This window comes from Neopsephotus bourkii, unplaced genomic scaffold, assembly GCF_033783945.1.
Source record: "Neopsephotus bourkii isolate Nb327-2 ecotype Australia unplaced genomic scaffold, CSIRO-AGI_Nbou_v1 NB_196, whole genome shotgun sequence".
NCBI lineage: Eukaryota > Metazoa > Chordata > Aves > Psittaciformes > Psittacidae > Neopsephotus > Neopsephotus bourkii.
Window position 1 is genome coordinate 10,198,211 of NW_026900709.1, and position 24,114 is coordinate 10,222,324.

The 24,114-nt window shown below is 38.5% G+C and overlaps 1 protein-coding gene across 10 annotated transcripts in view; it reads right to left on the reverse strand.

Moving 5' to 3' along the window:
* AGPS (alkylglycerone phosphate synthase) overlaps positions 1 to 24,114 on the reverse strand; it is an 82,489-nt gene that overhangs the window by 24,025 nt on the left and 34,350 nt on the right. For all 10 annotated transcript variants that reach the window (XM_061379576.1, XM_061379568.1, XM_061379607.1 and 7 more), the window contains 10 exons: positions 18,305 to 18,394; positions 15,730 to 15,820; positions 12,304 to 12,424; positions 12,148 to 12,222; positions 10,393 to 10,464; positions 8,480 to 8,559; positions 6,299 to 6,379; positions 4,272 to 4,397; positions 2,124 to 2,232; positions 1,583 to 1,710 (listed from right to left, as the gene is read on the reverse strand). In XM_061379576.1, the coding sequence (XP_061235560.1) occupies positions 1,583 to 1,710; positions 2,124 to 2,232; positions 4,272 to 4,397; positions 6,299 to 6,379; positions 8,480 to 8,559; positions 10,393 to 10,464; positions 12,148 to 12,222; positions 12,304 to 12,424; positions 15,730 to 15,820; positions 18,305 to 18,394 (973 nt within the window). The remainder of the gene's footprint in view (positions 1 to 1,582; positions 1,711 to 2,123; positions 2,233 to 4,271; positions 4,398 to 6,298; positions 6,380 to 8,479; positions 8,560 to 10,392; positions 10,465 to 12,147; positions 12,223 to 12,303; positions 12,425 to 15,729; positions 15,821 to 18,304; positions 18,395 to 24,114) is intronic.

Here is a 24,114-nt window from a genome sequence, read left to right on the forward strand (position 1 = left end):
CAGAAATCTGAAAAAACAGATTTGCCCTCAATTAGGCAAGCTTCTCATCATGCATATACCCACATCATGTACCTGTGATAGCTATGTCCAGTTATACTGACATGTATGGCCAGAGGAACATGACAAAGCCTGAATTTAGGCTACTCTCATCTAATCACATAATTATGGAAGTATGTATCTACCACTGACATGCTCACCCTCCATAATACCTCTATACCTTGTCACACAATAGGAAAAAAAGAGCATGAAGAACTAAGATAGCTCACCAGGCAGGCTGAGAGAAGACGGCTAGATGAGTGGTTTTAAATGAGAACCAAACCACCTGTATCCTGCAGGTTGGTTATTCTTACATTAAAGTAGACTAATATAGACAAGAAACAGCTTTTCAGATAACAATCGCTGTAATTATCACCAAGATTGATGCAAAGGGCAAAAGAAGAGGAGTAAGTACTTCAGGCTAAAGTAAGCAGTGAAACAGCAGCAGTAGCAACAAAAGCTTAAAAATGGAGCAACGCTAAGTGGCTAATAGTGCCTTTTTTTCTCCTTTTCTACCTAAGCCCATAGCTAGGAAAAGGACACTAGTTACTTAATTGACTTAAAATGTTGTTCAGCCACATGATTAAGCATTCCCAAACAGTCTGCTTAGATACCTTTAACAGGAAGAACAAGCACTAGCAGTAGAAGCATGAAAGAAGAACTGGCAAGTGCTGCTGACTAGCATATACATGTCATTCACATACCAGTTTGAACATCTGGCTTGGAACATTAAGTCATTAATTTAGCCCAATCACTGGAAAAAATGTAAAGCTGTGTTTAGTTTGGCATTAATTAAGACATTTCTGAAATTACTTCCCCAACTCAGGGTATATTCCACCATTCATAGAAATTATTTGATATGTTCTGCACAGAGCAAAGAGAAGTTAGTCTAAGATAGTGAAGAAAGAGGCTAGCCAGTGTAAGATCTGCTTCGAAGCATGGCCATGAGGAAAAGTTATTATGCAATTTGGATATCCATGTCTGGATTTTGCTACCCGAAAACCATCTGATCACGCTATGCAGAAGGATCTATTTAAATAATGCACTGTAAGCACAGTTCCACCTCAAAATATCCAGCTCACCTGAAAATGTCACTATGCTTTAAGAAGTGTTTTCTAAACATAGGCCATATCCTTCAATTGCATAACTTTTGTTCCTTTGTCACTTCAGAACCACAAATTCAGCTGCCTTTTACTTGCATGCTGCAACTTAATTCCTTTAAATACTGGTTCCTTTTACATAGTCCTGAATTAATCTGAGGATAAAGCTCTCCATTGAAGGAGATGGAAAGCCAAATTTTCTGTGCCAAGATATGGAAATAATTCTCATTGAAAAAAAAGATATTAAAAGGCACATCCATGGTTTGGCTCAGTACATCAAGCAAATTCAGAACACACTCGAGCCTCAACTGCATAATTTCCAAAAGCCTCACAGACCATATACACTTTATGGGGCTCATATCTCAAATCCTTGGTTATCAGTTGCCAGAAATACTACAGCATCAGCACATCACTAGCGCTAGAATCTGTGCCCTTGACAACATTACCTGCTTTGCCACTTCCCTTAAGCAGGCCACCCCTCGTTCAAAGTTAGGGAAGACCACAGAGCCATACTTCTGGTATTCAGGGACTGGGCGAATCTTTATCGTAACTTCAGTAACCACTCCAAGAGTCCCTTCAGAAAGAAAGAAGAACTGAGTAAAGTATTGCAAGATGTATTTCTTGCAAGTTACCCAACTTAAATGTTTACCAGGATGTCCTAAGTTAACATAAACCAGAAATCCCAAGAGTTCAAGTAGTAGGTGATTTATTCCTGACTACTTACATGGTGAACTCTCAAAAGATCTAAATCACAATGTTTGTTACTAGACTTGTAGGCTAACTCCACAGATCTGTTTTAAGCACTGTTCAGAGTTGCTTAACTTCACAGTCTTAAGGTCTCAATTTGTTACCCTAACAGAAGAAATTCATACCTGCATAATGCTACCCATAGACACAGTAGAAGCCACAGCATAAAGATGGTCAGATCATCAAGCCATTACAGAAGCCAAATAAAGATGTGGTTACATTAAATTACTATGCCTATACCTTCAGATCCCATAATGAAGTGATGGATATCAGGTCCTGTTGACATGCGAGGTACTTGGCAGTTTTTCTCTACTATTCCTCTAGGAGTTACCATTTTTATGTGAATCACCTGTTCAAACAATATGCAACAATCAATATTAGCATTAAACACAATGTTTTTTTGTACAGTATTTATTTTCTACAAAACATCATACAGTACAGCTTTGTAGACTTCGAACAGCCCAAAGAACTTCTGGGATAATGCAAGGACTATTGCAATTACAATAACACAACACAGTTTGCCCACACAACAGACTGCTTCCAGTTCTTTAACAAATCAGCTGTTGGCTACATGCAGACAATACAAGTTAAAACTGTTTTGTTTCTCAGTGAGGGTAGTACTTTACGAATATTAGGATTTTATTCCAGAATATATATAGTACTTCAGAGGAAGAAAAGTGGGGGTTTAAATTTTGCTTAACTTTTGCTTTAGAACTGCTGCTTGATAAAGCTAATACAAGTTAATTATTGTTTGCTACACAAATATTTCTATTAGTAGGAAAGACAAAAACAAGCTTAATGAAATAGATTATTAACATTAAATTAGCAATAAGGCATACATGTGTAAGGCTAGAATGCTCTATATTTTCAAATGTTTTTCAAATGTTATTACATCCAGCTTTATCCATGCACATGCAATACAGAGCCTAGATATGCTTTTTTAATCCTTTATTCTATTTTATGTGAAAGAAGTGGGGGTTTGGGTTTTTATTTGAAGTGAAGCCTTTAAGCGAAGCCAAAATGACTGAATTTCAACTAATGGCTTTAAAACTTTCATGCACAGGTAGCCAAGTAATTTTTACCCTGCTCCAAGTTATTCAAGAATTTAATTATATGCATTTTACGAACTGTTGATTCTGCAGTAAAGTGGATTTCAGGCAGCTTATGCAACACACTATTTCTAGATATAAACTTTCCTCAGAAAGTAAACACTTGCCTGAAACTTTCTCACTGTGCCATTTAGAAACCCATGAACTGTTCTGAATCAATTTTCAATCCTATTTCCTCCTAATGAAAATTTCAGGAGCTGTCGTAGCCTAAAGTTATGTTTCCATCACAGAACAGCCTTCTGCTTCCCATCTATCAGTACAAGCAAAACTATACCATTCAAACACTTCAAGCAGTAGGGGACAGATGACAGACGCTTTGTAAGTGCTAGTAGTTTTAGTTCAGCCAGGCCTACTGAATAAAATCTGTGTAGCTCCTGCCAAGCTCAGTTACTGACAGTAAAGTGTCATGCCTATGCCTGGAACAAACATGTCTGTGCTATGAGCTAACGAAAAAGCCTGGGATTATGGGGATACATTACCTAGAATGTGCTGCAAGAAAGAGGGGAAAAAACCCACATGTGCAAGGGCACAAGTATGAACTACAACACAAAGCTGGAAGTCTGAAGCAAAAAGGCAAAGTCTGAACAGCGATGATTTTAAATTCAGTATGTTCAATATATCTGTTATACCAGAGAAGGTTGATTTTTAAATCAAAGTATACACTTTAAAAAACAAATTACCTGGGTTAAAGACAAACTATTTTAATGCTTAAAATGGGTTCAGGAGTAGAATGTTGCCATTGCTTCCTTCCTCAGTGTTCCTACAGACCATGTGGTGACATTAGATTTCACTATTGTACTTCCACATGGTCAATTAGATCAGCCTACTGATTTGGAAAACTACTAGCCTAGGGGATGTAGGAAAAGAGAAAGAGCTAGTTTGATATCAGTTAGATGATCCAACTAGACTACTTCAGAAATACACAGTGTGTAGGAGAGAACATGGGTCTTTTGCAATTACCCGGAATGTTTGACAAGTTTATTACACTAGATTAATAGAGAGCACAAAATAGTGGAGGAAGGCACCAGAGCCAGGAGAGGGTAACAATTCCTTAAGCTAGCCAGTGAGTACCAAAATGAAATTGACTTTTAGTACTAATAATCCTTATCACTCATCTAATACCAAAGGCAAGAAAACAACCACTTCAGTTAAGATTTGATGCCAAAACTGTATCACTTAAGAGAACCACAGTTTATTATCCCTTTTTCCTTATTGTGAGTCATTATAAGGGTTAAACTTCCAAACAGAATAATTAGAAAAAAGTATCAGAATTATTTACCATATCTTCAATGTTTCCATAGATGGTTTTTTTCATGCCTGATGCTCGTGTTGATACCCATCCTCCTAGTGAGCTGAACTCCATGGAGTCTGGTTCATGGCCTGTACAGAAGCCACTTTCAGCAAGCTAAAGAAAGGAAAAAAAGTATTCTACAGATGGAGTACTAGTATTTGCTTAGTACTCCAAATCTCAATATGCTAGGTTTTGAGGTTGGTTTTGGGGTGAGTGTGTTTGTGGGGTTTTGGGCCTTTTCTTAAAGCATCCTGACCACACCCCCATATATCCTAACACAAGTTTTGTCTTTGACATGCAAATGAAATGCAAGTTAATTGTTTCAACTGTGTATACATTGTGCTATGTATCGAAATATAATACTCCCCCAATGTTTTAAAACTAAGACTGCTATCTTCCATAAGAAGGTACAAATTCAATTATGCATGGAAAAAACCCTATAACTAACTGCCAACTTTGCGCAAATGCTGCCAATAAATAAGGTACTTAATCTCTTATTCTTTCTATCCTAATGTGATATGCAGCAGGTCTGCAGAAAATGTGAGCAAATTGCCTGTACTTAATTCTCTCAAGAAGTGGTATGTTTTAATATACAGCCATCTGGTTGGGCTTCCTGTATGCAGTGTGGTCAACTATTTGTGATGCAGATCACACATTCCTGTACACTAACTAGTCACTTGTTTCTCATTTTTCTGTATTAACTTGGCTTTGCCATCTGTACAGCACCTGAGGTTCATTTGATGCCCTCGGAACTGCAACACCAAAACTGCTGGGCAGGAAGAATTAAAGACCCAGTAGCCTCACATTAAGTGATAACTGCGTTAGTGCATTTGAGATGATCAATTTGCACTGACCAACTGATAATTGTGTTGGACATAGGTATTTAAATATACCACATAATGTGAATCATTAACTATGTTCTGTCATACAAAGCGGTTCCAACTTAAATGATTGAAAGCCACTTTTATGTAATATCTATGGTGATTCATCTAGCTCATGGTCCTCTCTCATACCAGAGAGATCTTGTGGCTTTATATGCTTATTGGTCATATACTAGGAAAGAGTTTGAACTTCCACCCTCCTCAGTCTCCAAGTTGACAAGAAATTTGCTTCAGTTACAACTTGCCAATTTCCACAGGTTGTATAAACAGTTCTCTATAGAGCCCACTAATATCTGGAGTTTTCATCCAGCAGAAAAGTATCTTAATCACACTAGAGTCACTAGCTGATAGACAAAATGTGACATGTACATTGCTTTTGAATGCCTCATTGTAAAGTGTACAGCCTAACTTTTGTCAAATACCAGGTTTTCCAAACCCATTACTTGCTTAGAATTTGGCTCTTAATTTTTAGTTACTGTTATAAGGTTCATGATACCTGTAAATGAGATAGCTTAAGTAACTTCAGCACCTGAAGACTGAGGAATACATTAAGAGGCACCAATCTCTTCTCTGCAGGGTAATACCTAGATAATGCTGGCAAAGCCTCTTACAGCAACAGAAGATAGCCTCCAATCCAAAGCTTAATACTGGCAAGCTGCAAACCAAACAAACCTTTCCATTTTCTCTTTGCACAGTCCAAATATGTATCTACCTGTACTTCTGTGGAAGTCTGCATTGGCATTAACTGTAGTATTAAAATGTAGTTATGCTCACCTTATGCTACACAAAACAAGCACAACTTGGACTCCTAGTTTTAATCACATCTGATTTGCCAATAATACTGGAGTTCTAGTAGATGAAGCAAGTTTTTAAAATTAATATACACTTCAGGTAGATGAGCTGATTTTGTTGTATTCTTCACACATTGAAGGAATTGCACAGAAATCCTCATGTACTCAGAGTCACTCCATGTATTAAAAATATGGTTCACAGCTATTGCATATAATGCTTACCATACCAGTCTACATGAAAACAATCAAGCTAGAAGTCAATGATTTAGACAAGACATGAGGAACAGCTAAAAAAAAAACCAAAAAACTGAGAAATACTAAATGCTTGACGAGTTAAAAATACCTGGTTTTCCAGATCTTGACCAACAATGCCAGCTTCCACACAAGCTGTTAAATTTTTCTCATCTATCCAGAGAATCCGATTCTGTTGAAAAGCCAATCAAAAGTAAGAATGAGTGTTAAAGACTTCTGTTTCTTTCCTTCCCTTTACTATTAATACTGTTTCAGCTATTACAGCAGTAGAAGCTGAGCCTCCTCACTCTGCCAAACAGCTACACAACAGGTTACAGTTTATGAAATCACCACATACCTGTGAGCCAATTTATGCTAGGAATATTTACAGAAATGATACCGAAAAGCCAGAAAAAATTAAGTTAAAACTCTTACAGAAGTTAAGCAATACAGTCATTTTTCAAAGTTAGTAATTGAAGGTGCCGAATCTGACTATCTGAATATTAAGTATACACCAAGAAAAGTATTCTTAAACATACTTAAAGGGTTAAAAAGATCACATTCAGTTATTCCAGGTCAGCTCTTGGATTTTGATACAGTAAGCTAGAAGCAAGATATACTACAGGATGACAGAGTAGTTACATGCTTTAGAAATTTAAGATATTTGGAAGGATTGTATCATTTTGCCTGATGCAATACTCATTGTTCCATCAGTATATCCTACTAAACAGGAAAAGCAGTAAATGCTACAAGTTACACAGTGCACTAAGCATGATTGTCAATGAGGACAATGCATGTGAAGGAGAAACTTGGAAACAAATATAATAAAAAAACCATATATAAAGTTTTAGCTTTGTTTATAGTAAAGACACTACAGAAGCTTTAGCTTCTGCTCCTCATTCTTATTAGCTACACTTCTGGCATACTTTATAATTTGTGTATTAATATTGTTAGGAAGGAGAATAACTCTTAACTTCCCTTGCCTTAATTTTTCAGCTGACAGAAACGTGGACATCTTCTAGTCCAAATTAAATCCTGCTTTAAAGCAACCGTCTCCGCTCGCAACTGGAGCTGATTATTCAAAGCCAGCTTTTTCAAATTTATTCAAAGCTATATTCAAAATTATTCTGGGCTAATTATTCAAAGCCAGCTATTTCAGCTCCTTTCAGACACTCAGCTTCAGCACAATCTGTTTAAATAATTTAAGATGTTTATATTTTTATGTCATGTAGACCCTACCTACAAGGCAAAAATACCCATTAGCTGCCTATTAAAATAGTAAAGCTTTGCCAATCATCTTAACTGCTCTGAGACACCCAGATTTTAACTCTGACAATGCTTCTTTTCAATTTAATTTCCTAATTTTCCCTCTTCATTAATAATTATAAGAACTGGCTGGTAAAATACAGATATAAGTGGTCCATTTTCTGACCTGGTGTATACTTTAATATCTAGCTGACAAAAGCATGTGTTCTGCCACCTTTGTAGAACAAGATCACTTTAATCAGATAAACTTGTCATTTCTCAGTGTAACAGAAGCACCACTGAGCAAGCAGAGAAGATGAAGCCAAAACCCAGGTCTTACCTTCAAGGCTAAAGGAGTTAATTAGCTCAGCCAGGGCTCAGGGGCAATAGAGCCTTACATCAAAGCCACAGAGGTGTTTCTCAAGCATGTTATTACAGTGTAACCATAAAACCACTATTTTAAAAGTGTAAAGCTCCTTCATAATGGGAAGATGAAAACCAGCACTAAATTTTACAGAACTTCATTTCTGGACTTCCATAAAACTATAAAAATCACATTCTCAAGATGCTATCTATACAAAAATCTAGGTGTTCTTTTCTTTAAAGTTGATCCTTCAAGTTGATTTATAGACACTGCATCACCTTACCAACCTTTAAGTATTTTTAAGTCTGCAAAAAGGTAAAACTTGCAATAAAAGGCTAGGAGGAAGTTATTGGTTATTTAACCTCACATAACAAGTTCCAACAGAGAAGAATAGTAGCTTCTTCTGATTTACTCTTAAAGCTGCTATAAGAAGGGTTAACAGTGGTTTTTTGCTTATTAAATATCTACAGGTCATATGAAGTAGCACAGGGCTAACATCAGAAAAAAAAAAAATCATTTAAACAGAAGGAGTGGCAATTTAATCATGTATGGTACAAAGTAGTACTTCCATCCCTATTTTATTCTTACAAAGAAAAGTCATTTGCTAATGATCACCACTCCAAGTAACCATAGGATAATTAAAAAACCACCCCCAAACAAACATTAAAAAATTAAGACGTATACCATTTGTGATGTATCCAGTGAGACAATTGTTCTTTTTTCTTCTTCAGGACATTCAAGGGCACTAGATACACTCGTCCCTCCTGCAAATATGAGTGACACTGATCATAAAATCCTCCAGTAGCTTTTCTTCATGTAGCATCCCCCTCTCCCTCCTTTCTGTCATTGAACTTAATAAAGTAAGTCTAATGAAGTTAACTGTTTGAGGCTAGTGATTAGCCTTTTAGGGTTGCTGATTCTTCCAAATGGAGTTTCACAAAACCAAAGCAGCACTCAAGATGACAATGATTTAACCACACTTGATAACAAACCATCAAATTCTGTGACCATCTCAGCTGCTTCTGTTAAGTCCAGAACAGATTCTTAAAACAAGGAAAGATAAGAAATAAAGTCCATTAAAGAAACAGACAGCTATGGCTTATAGATAGTCTTTCGAGATCACTACGGAAGTCACTATACTTCTACCTAAAAAGTTTGCTTAAGAGGTCTACCTAATACAGGTATTTGATATTTCTCCAAAAGCAAGAAACAGAAAGGATACAACTTGTAACAAAACCCAAAAAAGGATAAAACCAAATGTCCAACTTCACCCAAGGTTTCTGATGCATTTTTACAGGATGTCACAGAACAGCCTCCAAGAAGCCTTTGGCTTCTCAAAGGCTACAAAAGGATGCTAAACATCCACAGGAAGCTACAAGAGAACAGCCAATGGCAAGCATGGACACTGCACCAACTAATAAAACACTCTCCAAGAGCAGTCAAGCTCATCATCTTCATTTCCAGTGGTAGGAGAGGTGGCATTTTCCTTCAATATCAGCCCCTATAGTAATAGCTCCAGAAGCTGATCATAGTTTAGTATAAGCATACTTGGAAAACAAACTGAATCTCTTTCTCTAGCCTGGTCAGCAAAGAAAAGATAGTCAATAGTTTCAGCTATACCAATTTACTAGTACCAAAACCGACTGGTTACATAGAGAGTGTTACAACTCTCCAGATACAGCTAGAAAGGATGAGAGGGTTTTAGGGAAAAGACAATACCAAAATAATAGAGCTGGTTTCAGTGACATGCTCATCTTCTCAAATAGCAAATGTCCTTCCTACAGGGGCTACACTCTTACAGCACAAGCAAGTACCAACCAACACACAGATTTATCCCACAGAATTAAGAGTTCTTGACAAAAAGCTTCTCACAGAATAAGCTCAGGAAAGCAACACCCCATGCTCTATGAGCTTCAAGTCAAAACACAGTAACTCACCACTCTACCTCAGCAGGCTTAGAGGATAAAGCATCCACAAGTAAGAACCTGGTGTCCTTCAGAAACTCTCTAGGCTAGGGACACACATTACACAGGCCTTTACTTGTACTCTGTACCTGGAACATTTCCCAAAAAACTCTTGTCACAGGAGTCTCTACTCTAACTTCCAGACTGAACAATGTCTAAAAGGCAATCAGAATTATGGTTAATGATTTTGCAATACGGTCTCTAACCACAATTCTCCCTGGACCTATGAACTTCAACAGTATTACAAAAAAAATCCTTATTTATATGTGGGGTTTTTAACAGAGCACAAGTAACACATCCAAAAACATGACACCTCTAACTATGACATTTTAATCTCTTATTTCCTAGAAAGCTTCCAAGACAGAGGTAGACTTCAGCTTCATACAGTCACTCCTCTGGCACATTCAATATTCAAGATGTTGACATACCTTTAATGACTTCCACTAAATTGTATATAGCAGCTTTTACTACTGCAAGCTCATAAGAAAAAAAAAGACCACACCTAACATACTAGCAGAAGAGCCCCAACTACTGAATTATTGTTACAATATATTACCAAGATCACATATTTACATTGAATTCAAGTAGAATACATTTTCACTAGTAAACGGATTTGAGATTTCTAACACTTACCGCCAAATGGTATTATGCAGAGATTGTGTTTGCAGGCTAATTCCACGATTTTAACTACATCTTCATGGCAAACTAAAAAAGTCCAAACAGTTAAAAAACAGGATTTGGCTTAGTACTGTTATATAGGCTTAGTACTACATATTGCAGTCTGAATAAGCAGCAGCTCCATTTCTGACACCAGCAAGGAAGACATTTCAAAGAGTCAGGCACTAAATACAAGCTAGGCTTAGAAGTATTAGCCTAAAGTTTAGACCTGAAACAATTCTACTCTTGAAGAACTGAGTACAAACCTTAGTCTCCTGCTCTACTCATGGATTGACACCTTCTGTAAAATTCTCAGGGCTATCAAACTGTTAACAGTTAATCTAGGTACCTTGGAGAACAAATCAACCTTACAGCTTTTATTGAAAATTGGCTGTCCAATTTATTTTAAGCAAGAATAATTCTCTTCTGGGCCCTGAATAACATCTTTTTCTTCCTCACTGACATTCAGTTTTGAAAGTAGAGCTGCTGGTGAAATTTACTTTTTCAGAATGCATTCTGTATCCGGTCAGAGAGGGAAGCAGAAATGCTTGTGCACAGGCAAGGAAAAGGATCAAAAAAAAAAGATCAAATACAGTGCGCACATGAGTTCGTGCAAACAGCAGAGAATGAGCAAGACTCAACAGAGGCGTATGAACCCCGGCTACTTCGCTCTTGCCATACAGAGCAGCTTTAAACAAAGGTAGTCAATCATGTCATTTCAGTTGCTTTTGGAGCTGCACAAAATAAAGCTGTGGCAAGTGCAGTTCATAGTCACTAGTGCTGTCATGTCAATACCTGTCCTCAAGTAATCAGATGCATCTTATAGTGTCTCTTTTTAAGCTTCCCATATGTGATTTTTTTCCCTAAATAAAGGAAGCAAAATTGAGCTAAGACTAAGCTCTTCTCAGAAATTTTAGGGTTTCTAATGCAGCACAGTTATCAAAGTATTAGAAGAGTTACAAACAGAGAAGAGTTGGATTCATCCTGAACAGACGTCGCCAGGTACTTAGATCTAATGAGTTTTTTGTTAGCTACTGAAGAATCACACATGGGAAGTAGCTCCCAGTGATGAGAAACACAACTCAAGCAGAAAATCCACACAAGTGTGCAAACCGCCATATCAATTTAAGTATTTGTATTCTTCTACTAGATAGAAGCAGGCGTATTTTCTGCTACATATTATCTACAACAGCTTTAGTTTTAACTCTTCTTAAAGTGGACCTAGCCTGTACTCAGCTTGCACTGCTCTTTCTTCAAGTCAATAATCCTTTGTGAACTGTTCTGATAGGAGTTACAGGTGTTACCCTTTTTTTTTACTGAAGTACAGTACGTTGTAAAACAAAGCTCTTTAAATACAAACATTTCACTAACCCTCTATCATCATGTACTCCTTTAAAAAAAGCCAACAAGGTTCAGACTGCCATTTAGACAACTATTCTTGGTGAACATACAAGTTCAAATTACACTGTGGTTACCCAAGTCATGAATTTAGCTGTCAACAGAAACTTCAGCTATATTTAATAACAAATTTGACTTCACCACAGAACAATGGGATTTCACAGGCACAACCTGCAATCCAGATGTTAAACAATCATGAATTACCATTCATGATAAAATTTCTTTGATTTCTGTAAAGACAAGTGAAGAACCTCCCCATGACAAGAAAGCACAGGAGTTCAGTAAACAACAGCCTCCCAGATCAGAAGGCAGAATGTAACAGTTAGAGCTTACCAGGCCATACAACTATATCAGGAACTCGCTTAAACATTCCTTCCCTGAGTATAAATATCTCATGTAGGCAGTGACCTGAAACACAAACAGTAAGTTAACAAGTTCCAACAGGGACGCATCAAAAGCAACACAGTTATATAAATCAGGGTCTCTTACCATGAGCTCTGAATACCCTATCTTCTGCATCCTGTGAGTATGAGATTTTAGTGGCTCTAAGATCCTGAAGAAATTCTTCTTTTACAATGGATGGAGGTACATCATTAACATTTAAGGTTGCCTATAAGGAAATAAGTTCATTAAAAGAGTCCCTCAAGTCTGAGACCAGGAGAACTGAAAGTTTTTTACTACTGCACCTATTATTTTAAATACACTCCTAAAAATAAAATCAGGAGTTGCAAAAAAATCAGTTAAAACATAGTGCAGTGTGCTCAAAGTTCTGTCATGAAAACCTCGTTGGCAAATTAGCCAACATCACTTTCAACTCAAAGAGAAGAATATGTTTACAATTTTGGTATAAAGCTCTCAGGGAAGACTATGGGCTGCTAATGACACATGAGAGCTTTCTTACAAACATACCACCAAAAAACGTTTTGTACTAAGCATTCCACATAGTCAAAGGAACTTGGACCTTTTCTGAATGAGCCTAACCTATGCTTCTTCACAACTACAAAGAAAACTGAATTCACTTCTCTCACCTTCTGAAGTTTCAGTTTCCTTCCACAAAAAAGGGGATATTCACCCATTCAAGTTTTTTCTCCTGAAATAGAGTTTTTCCTACTTTTGCTCTATATAACCTCCAGAATAGTTGACGCTTTTTGCCAAAATGTGTCTTTTATCTTAAGATGAAAGCTTAGAGGATAGCAAGTTACCAAGCTAACAGCAAGCAAAATAGACACTGCGTCCTATCTGTCACCACAGCAGCACTCTCCTGAATCGCTTAAGTCTCAAAGTCATGAGAGCTGAAGAAGGGAAGATTCAAACTTGAACTGGCAAGTTTTCAGGTAGTTCAGTGATGGAACCTGCCTACTAATGTCCACCATACAAGAAACTATGCAAGATTACATAGAGATTAGGAGTATTTACAGGGATAATTCAGATGCAGTATCTACACAAGCTACATTTGCAACTGATCGTTAACAACATTTATAAAGGTTCAAAATGATTGCTAAGTGTTTATTTCAGAGTTTTCATATGGGACACATGACCTAATAAAAATACAGTTTTAACAATAATTTGACTTCTGGAAGAGGATATGTGCTGTTCTGGCTTGCTTTAAGGACAATATTATACTTGAAAAAGGTGTCAGACATCTGAGAAAAAGGCTTTTCCCTCCAACTTACTCACTTTGTCACCTACAAACAAGGATATTAAAATTAAATGCTGTTCAGGTGAGAGGCACAACAATACTGATAGATCATGATTTTAGAGGGCAGTCAGGTCTTGGATTACTGCTCTAAACTCTTGGTATTCTGCTATCAATGCAGAATCACGCAGTGCTGTTTGCTAACCCAAAACCAGAGCTCTGACAAACTTGAGAAACATAAACAAATAGGTACCAAATACAGCTGTTTGACCTACTTTTTAAAAAAAACCTTGCTAGCTTTGCTTATATTTTCTATTTTAAACTTCTGTTTCTTCATGGATTTCCACAGACAGAACTATTTCATATTATTTCAAGTTGAACCCCAAGTGCTGAAAGATCTTTGTTTGCTAAGAGGAACATAAGCTACTTTAAAGTTGTAACAATTAATTCCTCGCAGATGGTTTTAAGTATCATGATTTTTATCTCCCTGTGACAAGTATTTTAATCTGTAAAGTTTTTGTCTTCAAGATTCAAATGGTCATATTCATCTATAAAAACCTTCTGCACAAAGCCAAACTAAAATACACCTTTATTTATTCTTATGGGACTGACATATTTTAAGATTTGTGCACTGAAAGGCTAGACAGGAAGCCTGTGTGAACTTGGTCTAAACTGCTGTCCAAGTCTGAAAGACAAAAACCCAACATTATCAAGCCTCAATCATCATGGAAGCAGGTACCTTTATAACAGAAAAGTTGCATGCAACAGGAACCCTCCATTCTCACACAATACAAACAGGAAGAGATGAGCTAGAAAGACAAATCGACCAAGATATCCCTTCCCTACTACTGTTTCTGTAAACAAGTTTTGTTATGCTCTGATGACAGTAGAAGGTAAAAAAACAATACAGCATGACAAACTAAAGTATAAACTAGGAACTACAACAGACGGAAAATGAGGGACCTGCATAAGTAGCTGAGAGTATCTATAAGAAGCCCAGATATATACTGGAGACTCCAGTGTCCTATTCTGTGTCAAGGTAGCCAGCCTGTTTCAGATCACACCAAGAGCATCAGAACCAGAGCAGCACAATGTTAACAGAAAAGCATTCAACATTCCTGGAAGATCTCCTGAAGAACTGGTTTGCAAGACATGCTGTGGGATCAAGATACTATTCAAGAACCCTTCCTTATCCTCCACTTCTACTTCATTCTATTATGTCCCTCACATGTAGAAAGAGAACAGTATCTCTCAAGAACCCTTCCTTATCCTCCACTTCTACTTCATTTTATATGTCCCTCACATGTAGAAAGAGAACAATATCTCGCACAATATCTGGTCACAACAAGTTAATGCATTTGCCAGTTAAGACCAAGACCAATCCTGGTTAAGGAAAACACATCAAGATGACATTTTTCAAATTACAATGGCAGATGAAAAAAAAAATCTCTATTAACAACAGAAGACTGAAGAAACATTCAGGTTTTTAGGACCTATGAGACTACCTGCTTCAGAGAAAATGCAATCTTGAATTCACTCAAGAAATGGGTAAAACTGTTACCCAAAGCAAGGTTGCTAAAGTCACTGTGCAAGCACAGCCTGCTTCCAACACTGTTTAAGCATCTATCTAGTCAGGAACCTGCAGCCTCAAAGGAATTATTGTTAGCAGGGAGTCAGCTCTCCCGACTTACACAAGTTAATCTTTTTAAAAAGCAAAATATGGGTGCTTCACAAAACCCAGAACATTCCAAATGTGGGTTTTTTTCTGAAAATATTCAGCTCAATTTTGAGTATTCTGGCAGCAGTTTTCAGCATCCAGACATTAAAAAAAAATATACTGTCAAATAAGAACTTTGATTTCATACATACACTGAAAACACAGCACAATTTAACTTCACTGTATCTTCTGTCTTTGCTATCATGAACACCATTGAAGTTCTATAAACAATTCTCCCTAGGCTAACAGTTTCCACTATCTTGAAGAGCAACCTCCACACAAGGACAAAAACCTCTGAGTTGGAAACTTTCATTCCAATGAAAGTAACACCAGTTAAAGTGGAACCACGAATTATGCAAAGTCGCTGAAGGTTTCACATAGTAGTTCCACATCATCTTTTCTTTTTTTTTCCCCCCAAAAACCCTGAGGTACCAATACACTATATTTAAATCAATTATGTGCAACATGACCTACAGGACAACAGCTGAATTATCTTTAACAGTGTGATCTTGACTATCACCAAGACAAGTGTTCAAAGGAACTGGTTCACCTATTTACTTACTCTAGAGGTAGTTTTGTGATCCAGGCTGGCTCCAAAGGTTTTTTCCATCCATTCCTTAAAAGTTGGTAATACCATACCACCTAATCTGTACCTGAAAAGTCAATTATTACATAGGATCATTTTAGATTAAACTATTGCATGTCAGACACAGTTCTTTTGATTCTATGTATGCACAAAACTTACTTCCAGTTCTCTACCTACAAGCCTGCAAAGCTTCTACACATTCAGTTTTCATGTAACTGCACATTTCATTGTATTTAACTGTTCTATACTCCATACAATATCAAATCACCATCATCTTAAGTATTACTTTTCTGCATGATCTTTGGGAATCATAGCATATGCTTTTGAGATATCCAAAACTTCCTTCCACCCCCCTCTTCACATTTAAGAAAGGTCTCTCCCTTTCAGTAGTGTGGAAAGCAGTATCACAGTTTACATGCTAGTTATAGGTAGAGGATGTGTTTATGGACACACTACCATGTGAACAGCAGAGACCTTACATACTGTCAAGACAAACAGTGTTAAAGGTTCTTCCCTCATAATCAGAACGCAGAATAAGAAGTAAAGGGCAGGGTTTGATCACTGTCCAGGACAGATCAGGAGTGCAGTCTGCCACACACTGGTACTAGGACCAATTTTATATAACGTCTTCATCAGTGATCTGAATTCATCAGTGGAATATTCAACTAGATGAGTATTATTAAGCAACTTCGTGGAGACAGATACGACACAGATAGGAACTTGGGACTTTAAAAACCCTGAGCAAACAAACGAAGATGAAAAATAACAGATAGACAATTGCAAAGCCGCCCACCCACCCCCAAAAAAAGGCATTACTTGCACATTCAGCAGAATGTAGTGGAGCTAGAGAGGGTTCAGAGAACAACTGTAGAGGCCAAGGGACCTCACAAGCAGAGACTAAAGGGCCCAGGATTCTTCAGCATGAACAGACAGCAGATTATATGAGGACACAACTCATAATCAATAAAGCAGCAGATAGGCCAATGAACTATCACCTAATCCTGCAACACAGTAAAGGATACTTGGTTTAAAACAAGTACTTTACACAACAGCAACATGGAACTTGCTGCCATGGGATGCTGTAGAGGCAGATAGTTATCAGCAGACTTGAAAGCTACTAGACAAATTTATGGACAACAGATCTGTAAGTAGACACTATACAGGATAAAGCATCTTCAACATCATTGCAGATGCCTGTTCTCCTATTTTCACTCCAAACACTCTCCTTTTGCCTCTGTGACAAACTTTTTCCACAGAAACTACAACAGTGTGGCACAACAGGACATCTCTAATATTACCTAATAGAGAGGCAGAATGCAGATGAGGAGAAAAATCTGCCATTCTCCTCCCCTTCTAGAATAGTGATTGGTAGGTATTTATCAGTCAAACAGCAGCCTCAATGCTTCCTCCTGAAAAATAATCCAAGTCTAGCCCTTTCCTGTTTTTATCTTCACACTGTCTGGATTTAATGTGCAGCATAACCTATCCAACATAAACTAAAAATATCAGATGAAAGAATGAGTGACAAAGTGGTAAGAGTCAGAATCCTGGCAAAATGAGAGAGATCACCAAGATCTCCCTAAATATTATAAAGTGAATTGAAGCACCTAAGACAAGACTTTGCATAAGCTCCCTTCCAACCCAAACCATTCTATGATTCTACGATCGAAGTGCGCAACATGCCAGTTAGGTTTTTGCAGCTTTGACTCAAACTAGCTCAATGCTAGTTCACAAACTCAAAGACCAGGAAGAATTTTTTCTGAAGTACAGTACTTAATTAAAACTTCTTTCTTTTCCCTATTCTTTTCATTTACTCTTACAAAACATGTATTTTTTAAACCACGGAAGACATTGCAAGACTAATTTCCAATAACACAAAAAGAGAAAGCAAGATGTCAAGTGTCAGGCCTAAATCCCCCTGAAAGAGAGATCCCCAAGTAGACTTAATTTTAATATCACTTCCTCAAAAAAACCACCCCAAATTTCTCAGAAAAACAAGCTTGCTATACAAAGTGCTAGTAGGCACTAAACCTTCAGAAGCTTTGCCACTAAAGAACATACAACTGATAAGCAATTTTTATTTTAAAAATAAAAACCTCAGGCGATAAAGTAGCTCTGTGCACAACAGTTAAACTCAAACGCAAACTGGAAGTTTAATAAAGAAACTTGATGTTTGAGAGATCCTCAGAAATGCACAGACCTGCTGCATGTCACTAAGGCTTTATAATATGGTGCACGTTCTTAGTCTGATTCTGTTCTCCAAGGGAAATTTAATGCACAGAGTATATCAAGTTAGAGGGTACTCCATTAATTTATCTTTATAATACTTTTAATAAAACTTTCAGTAAGCCACCCCACCTATTTCACTACACAGAAGACTACTATGTATAGAACCCAGCAAACCCATCAAGTGCAGAGCAACTAATGACCTATTCTATGAGATAAAGCAAGTTTTTTTGCCCTCTTTGGATGAACGGAACAGTGAATGTTTTAAATTCTTTTCAAAAAGATACTAAATAAGTTATTTCCTTTATACAGATTTTCAACTTGCCTTTTTCCTGTGAATTCTGCTTGACCCTTCTTGTTGAAGATGAATTTGGAGTCATTATATCCCCATCCATTCCATTTCAGAAGTTCTTGCCTTAAAGGAAGAAATATATATAAGTGAGACTGTTAGCACAGTAAGCCCATAATGATTTGCAGTTACATGCCTTTGGAAACAGCCTTATCAGATAGCAGTTGAAGGAATCAAGTACATATCCATCCAGAAGTGCATAGCTTAATAGAGCTAAAAGTAGTTCTGCAGCCACAACCATTACTTCTTCAGAATGCATCCGAGGACTTGAAAGACAGGACGCTTTATAAAAACAACCACCAGCTTAGAGTCAATGCATATGGTATGGTGGTACTCTCAAATCAAGAAGAGTAATATCTGAAAGATGTCTATGTTTAAATCCATACATAAATACTAACACACAAATAGGTAATAGATAAATATTTTCAGAATAAAAAAGGCATTTAGCATTATTATTCTCTGTCAATAAAATAATTTTAAATTCTAGGGTTTTAATGTTACTACTGCAATCCCACTGTACTCTTAATAGCACTCACTTGATAAGGCACTCTCAGACATTTGGATTGAAAATACATTATAGAAAGTAAAAAACACGGCCAAAACCAACCCAACAAAAACAAACCTTAAGAACTGCAGGAATAACATACCAAATACAAACAGAATGCACCACCATAAGATAGGAAACATTAAAAAACCCAAACCCACAACTGCCGAAATACAACCACAAAACTGAAATGCCTTAAGAACAACCATACTAAAACAAGAGGATCTGTATTACTCTAAACTTTGCTTAAAATGTTTGCAAATTATTTACATTAGAAATTGAGTACCAACCTAAACCATGAGTATCAGTTATAAAAAGGCACACTGAAGAAGTCTGAACGCAGATGATTTACCCCACTCTGCTATACAGAATGTAGATCTTACACTTTGACTGTATAACAACACCAGGGTGGCCGTTCCAGAAAGACCTTGGGATTCAAAGAAAGCACTGCCTCAAGTCAGTTGTAACTCAAGCATTATACACAAGATAACTGGGTGACAACTGATTACCAAAGGTCTTTATTATAAAGATAATATTAACATAGATCGCTGTTGTCAGTGTCATAAATATACTTGGCTTAATTAAAATTCATTTTCTTTAAACTGCCTGCACACAAGGTTTAATTAATCAAATAGAAGAAAGACATGAACATGTATTTCATTACAGTGTTTGAATTGGACATTTCAACAAGCCTGTGACAAATCTAGCACTTCAAGCAAGCTTTATCAGTTTACTGGGTATTGAAAGAGCTCTATACAGCTTTGTGAAATAGCCAATCTATATTGTTCTTTCACACTGAGGAACTGATTCTAAAATTTCAGCCAAAATTAAACTGTTTGAGTAGACAATTGTCCAGATACAGAAGCCCCTCTGGCTGCCTTCTCTCTCTCAATAGACTTGATCTTTACACATGTATTGGCTGCACAGAAAAGGACACAGGTCTACTCATGTCTGATAGCACAGGACTGCACTGTGCTATCGTACCAACATGAAAGATTATGAAAAGTGGTCTTAATGGACATTATGCAGGCTTGCCTTTTTTTACATATTCTATATATGCATATTTATCCATATTATATACATTTATAGGAAACTCCAGGAAGATGCTGAATTGTTCCCAGCTGTGAACAAGCTGACACAGAATAGGCCAACTCAGAAGCATTTATTTTATTCTTTTAAACTAAATGTTTGCCTCAAATCCCCATCACTGTAGTCCTCTTCAAGGCAAGATTTCTCCCTCTGCTGACTAAATGTAGTATTTCTATATACCCAATCTCCGTAGTTTGTTACATCCCGTAAAGTCAGTACAGATGTATTAATAAGTGAAATTTGAGGAAGGCACAAGCAGCTTCCCCCACAGTTTAGACAGGTAAGTCCTCTCACAAGGCAGTGCTGAAATAAGTATGACAACTATGACGCATGAAACAGGCTGGAAAAACCAGCTACTAAGCTGGAGACAATCAGACAGACCAAGACACGGAAGACCAGGCTCCAAAGGACCTTTTGAGGTGAGACAAAACTGATAAACCACAGCTTTGAAACTACCATTAGTCCTGATACTGATACAGATAGGTACTTCCCACAAAAACCAGGGAGATACTATTAACTAAAGTACTGAACAGAGACCCAGATACAGGGTCTTTCTGCTAAACTGACTGCATTCCCAGTTGTTTGCTTTTCTAAAGGCCTGCTTCCCTAGGTTAGTATTAAACTACCTGGTGCTTCCATCAGGCATTAAAATACAGAACTGATGTTAAAGAGTTTTAACTCCAGAAAATTTATTTTCAGGTTGAGCTACTCCTGAATAAAACAAGTACACAAAGGTTTACACTGCCCAACAACACAGTTCTTGCTATTAGCATGATGAAAATAATCAATTTGCACCTTTTCAGAACAACAGCTGCTTCTAAAAACATCTCAGCTACCTTATAACACAGTCAGGAGATTCCCCCACCACCACCATGCATAATGAGCAGTATTATATGTTGTGACAGGTTGTTACGGTTTAAGCCCAGCCAGCAACCCAGAACCACACAGCCGCTTCCTCACTCCCTCCCCCTCTCCTACCCCTGCTCCCAGAGGGATGGGGAGGAGAATTGAAAGAATGTAACTCCCATGGGCTGAGATAAAAACAGTTTAGTAACTAGGGTATAACAGAAACCACTGCTGCTACCACCAATGATAATAAATGATAAGGGAAATAACAAGGGAAGAGAATACAACCGCTCACCACCTGCCGACCAATACCCAGCCTGATCCGAGCAGTGATCTAGCCCTTCCAGGTAACTGCCCCCAGTTTATCACAGTATGTTAGAGATTGGAAGGGACCTCAAAAGATCATCTAGTCCAATCCCCCTGCCGGAGCAGGAACACCTAGATAAGGTTACACAGGAACGTGTCCAGGCGGGTTTTGAATGTCTCCAAAGAAGGAGATTCCACAACCTCCCTGGGCAGCCTGTTCCAGTGTTCTGTCACCCTCACTGAGAAGAAGTTTCTTCTCAAGTTTAAGTGGAACCTCTTGTGTTCCAGTTTGTACCCATTTCCCCTTGTCCTTTCATTGTTTGCCACTGAGAAAAGCCTGGCTCCATCCTCGTGACACTCCCCCTTTATATATTTATATACACTAATAAGGTCACCCCTCAATCTCCTCTTCTCCAAACTATAGAGACCCAGCTCCCTCAGTCTCCCCATAAGGGAGATGCTCCACTCCCTTAATCATCTTAGTTGCCCTGCGCTGAACTCTCTCCAGCAGGTCCCTGTCCTTCTTAAACTGAGGGGCCCAGAACTGGACACAATATTCCAGATGAGGTCTCACCAGGGCAGAGTAGAGGGGAAGGAGGACCTCTCTCGACCTACTAACCACCCCCCTTCTAATACACCCCAGGATGCCATTGGCCTTCTTGGCCACAAGGGCACAGTGTCGGCTCATGGTCACCCTGTCGTCCACCAGGACCCCCAGGTCCCTCTCCCCTACACTGCTCTCTAACAGGTCGTTCCCCAGCCTATACTGGAACCTGGGGTTGTTCCTGCCCAGATGCAGGACTCTACACTTTCCCTTGTTATATTTCATCAAGTTATTCCCCGCCCAGCTCTCCAGCCTGTCCAGGTCCCTCTGGATGGCAGCACAGCCTTCTGGCGTGTCGGCCACCCCTCCCAGCTTAGTGTCATCAGCAAACTTGCTGATAGTACACTCAATTCCCTCATCTAAATCGTTGATGAATATATTAAATAATACTGGTCCCAGTACCGACCCTTGAGGCACTCCACTAGATACAGGCCTCCAGCTAGACTCCGCCCCATAGACTACAACTCTCTGGCTTCTCTCCTTCAGCCAGTTCACAGTCCACCTCACTACCCGATCATCCAGACCACACTTCCTCAATTTAGCTGCGAGGATGCTGTGGGAGACCGTGTCAAACGCTTTGCTGAAGTCAAGGTAGACCACATCCACCGCTCTGCCATCATCCATCCACCGTGTTATTTCCTCATAAAAGGCTACGAGATTGGTCAAGCATGACTTCCCCTTGGTGAAGCCATGTTGACTGCCCCTCATAACCCTCTTATCCTTGATATGCCTTAAGATGGCACCAAGGATAAGGTGTTCCATCACTTTCCCAGGAATGGAGGTGAGGCTAACCGGTCTATAGTTACCCGGGTCCTCCTTCTTGCCCTTTTTGAAGACAGGAGTGACATTTGCTTTCCTCCAGTCCTCAGGCACCTCTCCCAGTTTATATACTGGGCATGACATGCTGTAGTATGGAATACCTCTTTGGCTAGTTTGGATCAGGTGTCCTGTCTCTGCTTCCTCCCGGCTTCCTCTCCCCTCCCTGGCAGAGCTTAAGACTCAGAAAGTCCTTGGTTAGAATAAACATTACTGAGCAACAACTAAAAACATCAGTGTTACCAGCACTATTCCCAGGCTGAAAGTCAAAACCACAGCACTGCACCAGCTACTAAGAAAGAGAAAAATGACTGCTACTGCTGAACCCAGGACACAGGTAAAGACCACCACAGAAAGTTAAGCATTTAACTTTTATATTCAAAACTACTAAACAAGTTTGAGGTTTCTGTCTGGAAACAGTCATCTTACATTCATTCTTTCTTTTGTTCCACCATACCACAGTAGCTACCAGTTTAAGCTGCTTACAGCAGTCCCTAGCACTTCATGCCTACATGCTAAGACCAATTTAGCAGAAATACTACATGCAGCTCCCTAAAAAAGAATTCTAATGTCCTAGTTTCAAGGATTTAAACCACAACACCTAAAAAGAACAGATTTTAAAAGCAAGACTGATTAGTCAGCTCTGATTTGTAACTGACAGAGCCTGCAGGAAGACCAAACTGTTTAGGTCTTCCCACATATCATTTGAAAGGTATGCTCTTCATGAACAAGAGCTGGTAAACCTCAACTCAAGAGAACTGCCTTCAGCAAAGAGGAAAACAGGAATACAGAGGAAATCTGCAAGCCTCCTTGACTACTGAGGCAATGGCAATGTCATACTAGTATTATTCCAAGACTGTAGCAGAACTTCTCTAAAGTGTTCTGTATTAGTTGATGCATTATTCAGAAGTGCCAGGAGGTTTGCAAGATAGAGGCCAGGGCAGTAAGCTGTTCTTCCCAAAGTCTGCCTCACTCCCCTAGCTAAGTAATGGAAATACACTGTAATGTACATCTGCTCTGCATTTCCTTGTCTTCCTAGCTTACATTTGGAAATTAAAAATGTAATTTAACAGCATAATAAGAAACAGAAGGTAAACAAGGAAAAAAGTATTTTTCTAATCTTTGCTAAGATTTTCTAATCTTTTCATCTTTTGGTCGATGAGAAAATGAACATGAGCCAGCAGTGTATGCATGCAGCCCAGAAAGCCAACCATATCCTGGGCTGCATCAAAAGGAGCGTGACCAGCAGGTCCAAGGAGGTGATCCTGCCCCTCTACTCTGCTCTCGTGAGACCTCACTTAGAGTATTGTGTGCAGTTCTGGTGTTCTCAACAGAAAAAGGACATGGAACTGTTGGAACAAGTCCAGAGGAGAGCCACGAGAATGATCAGGGGACTGGAGCACCTCCCGTATGAAGATAGGCTGAGAAAGTTGGGGCTGTTCAGCCCGGAGAAGAGAAGGCTGCGTGGAGACCTCATAGCAGCCTTCCAGTATCTGAAGGGGGCCTACAAGGATGCTGGGGAAGGACTCTTCATTAGAGACTGCAGTGATAGGACAAGAGGTGATGGGTTAAAACTTAAAC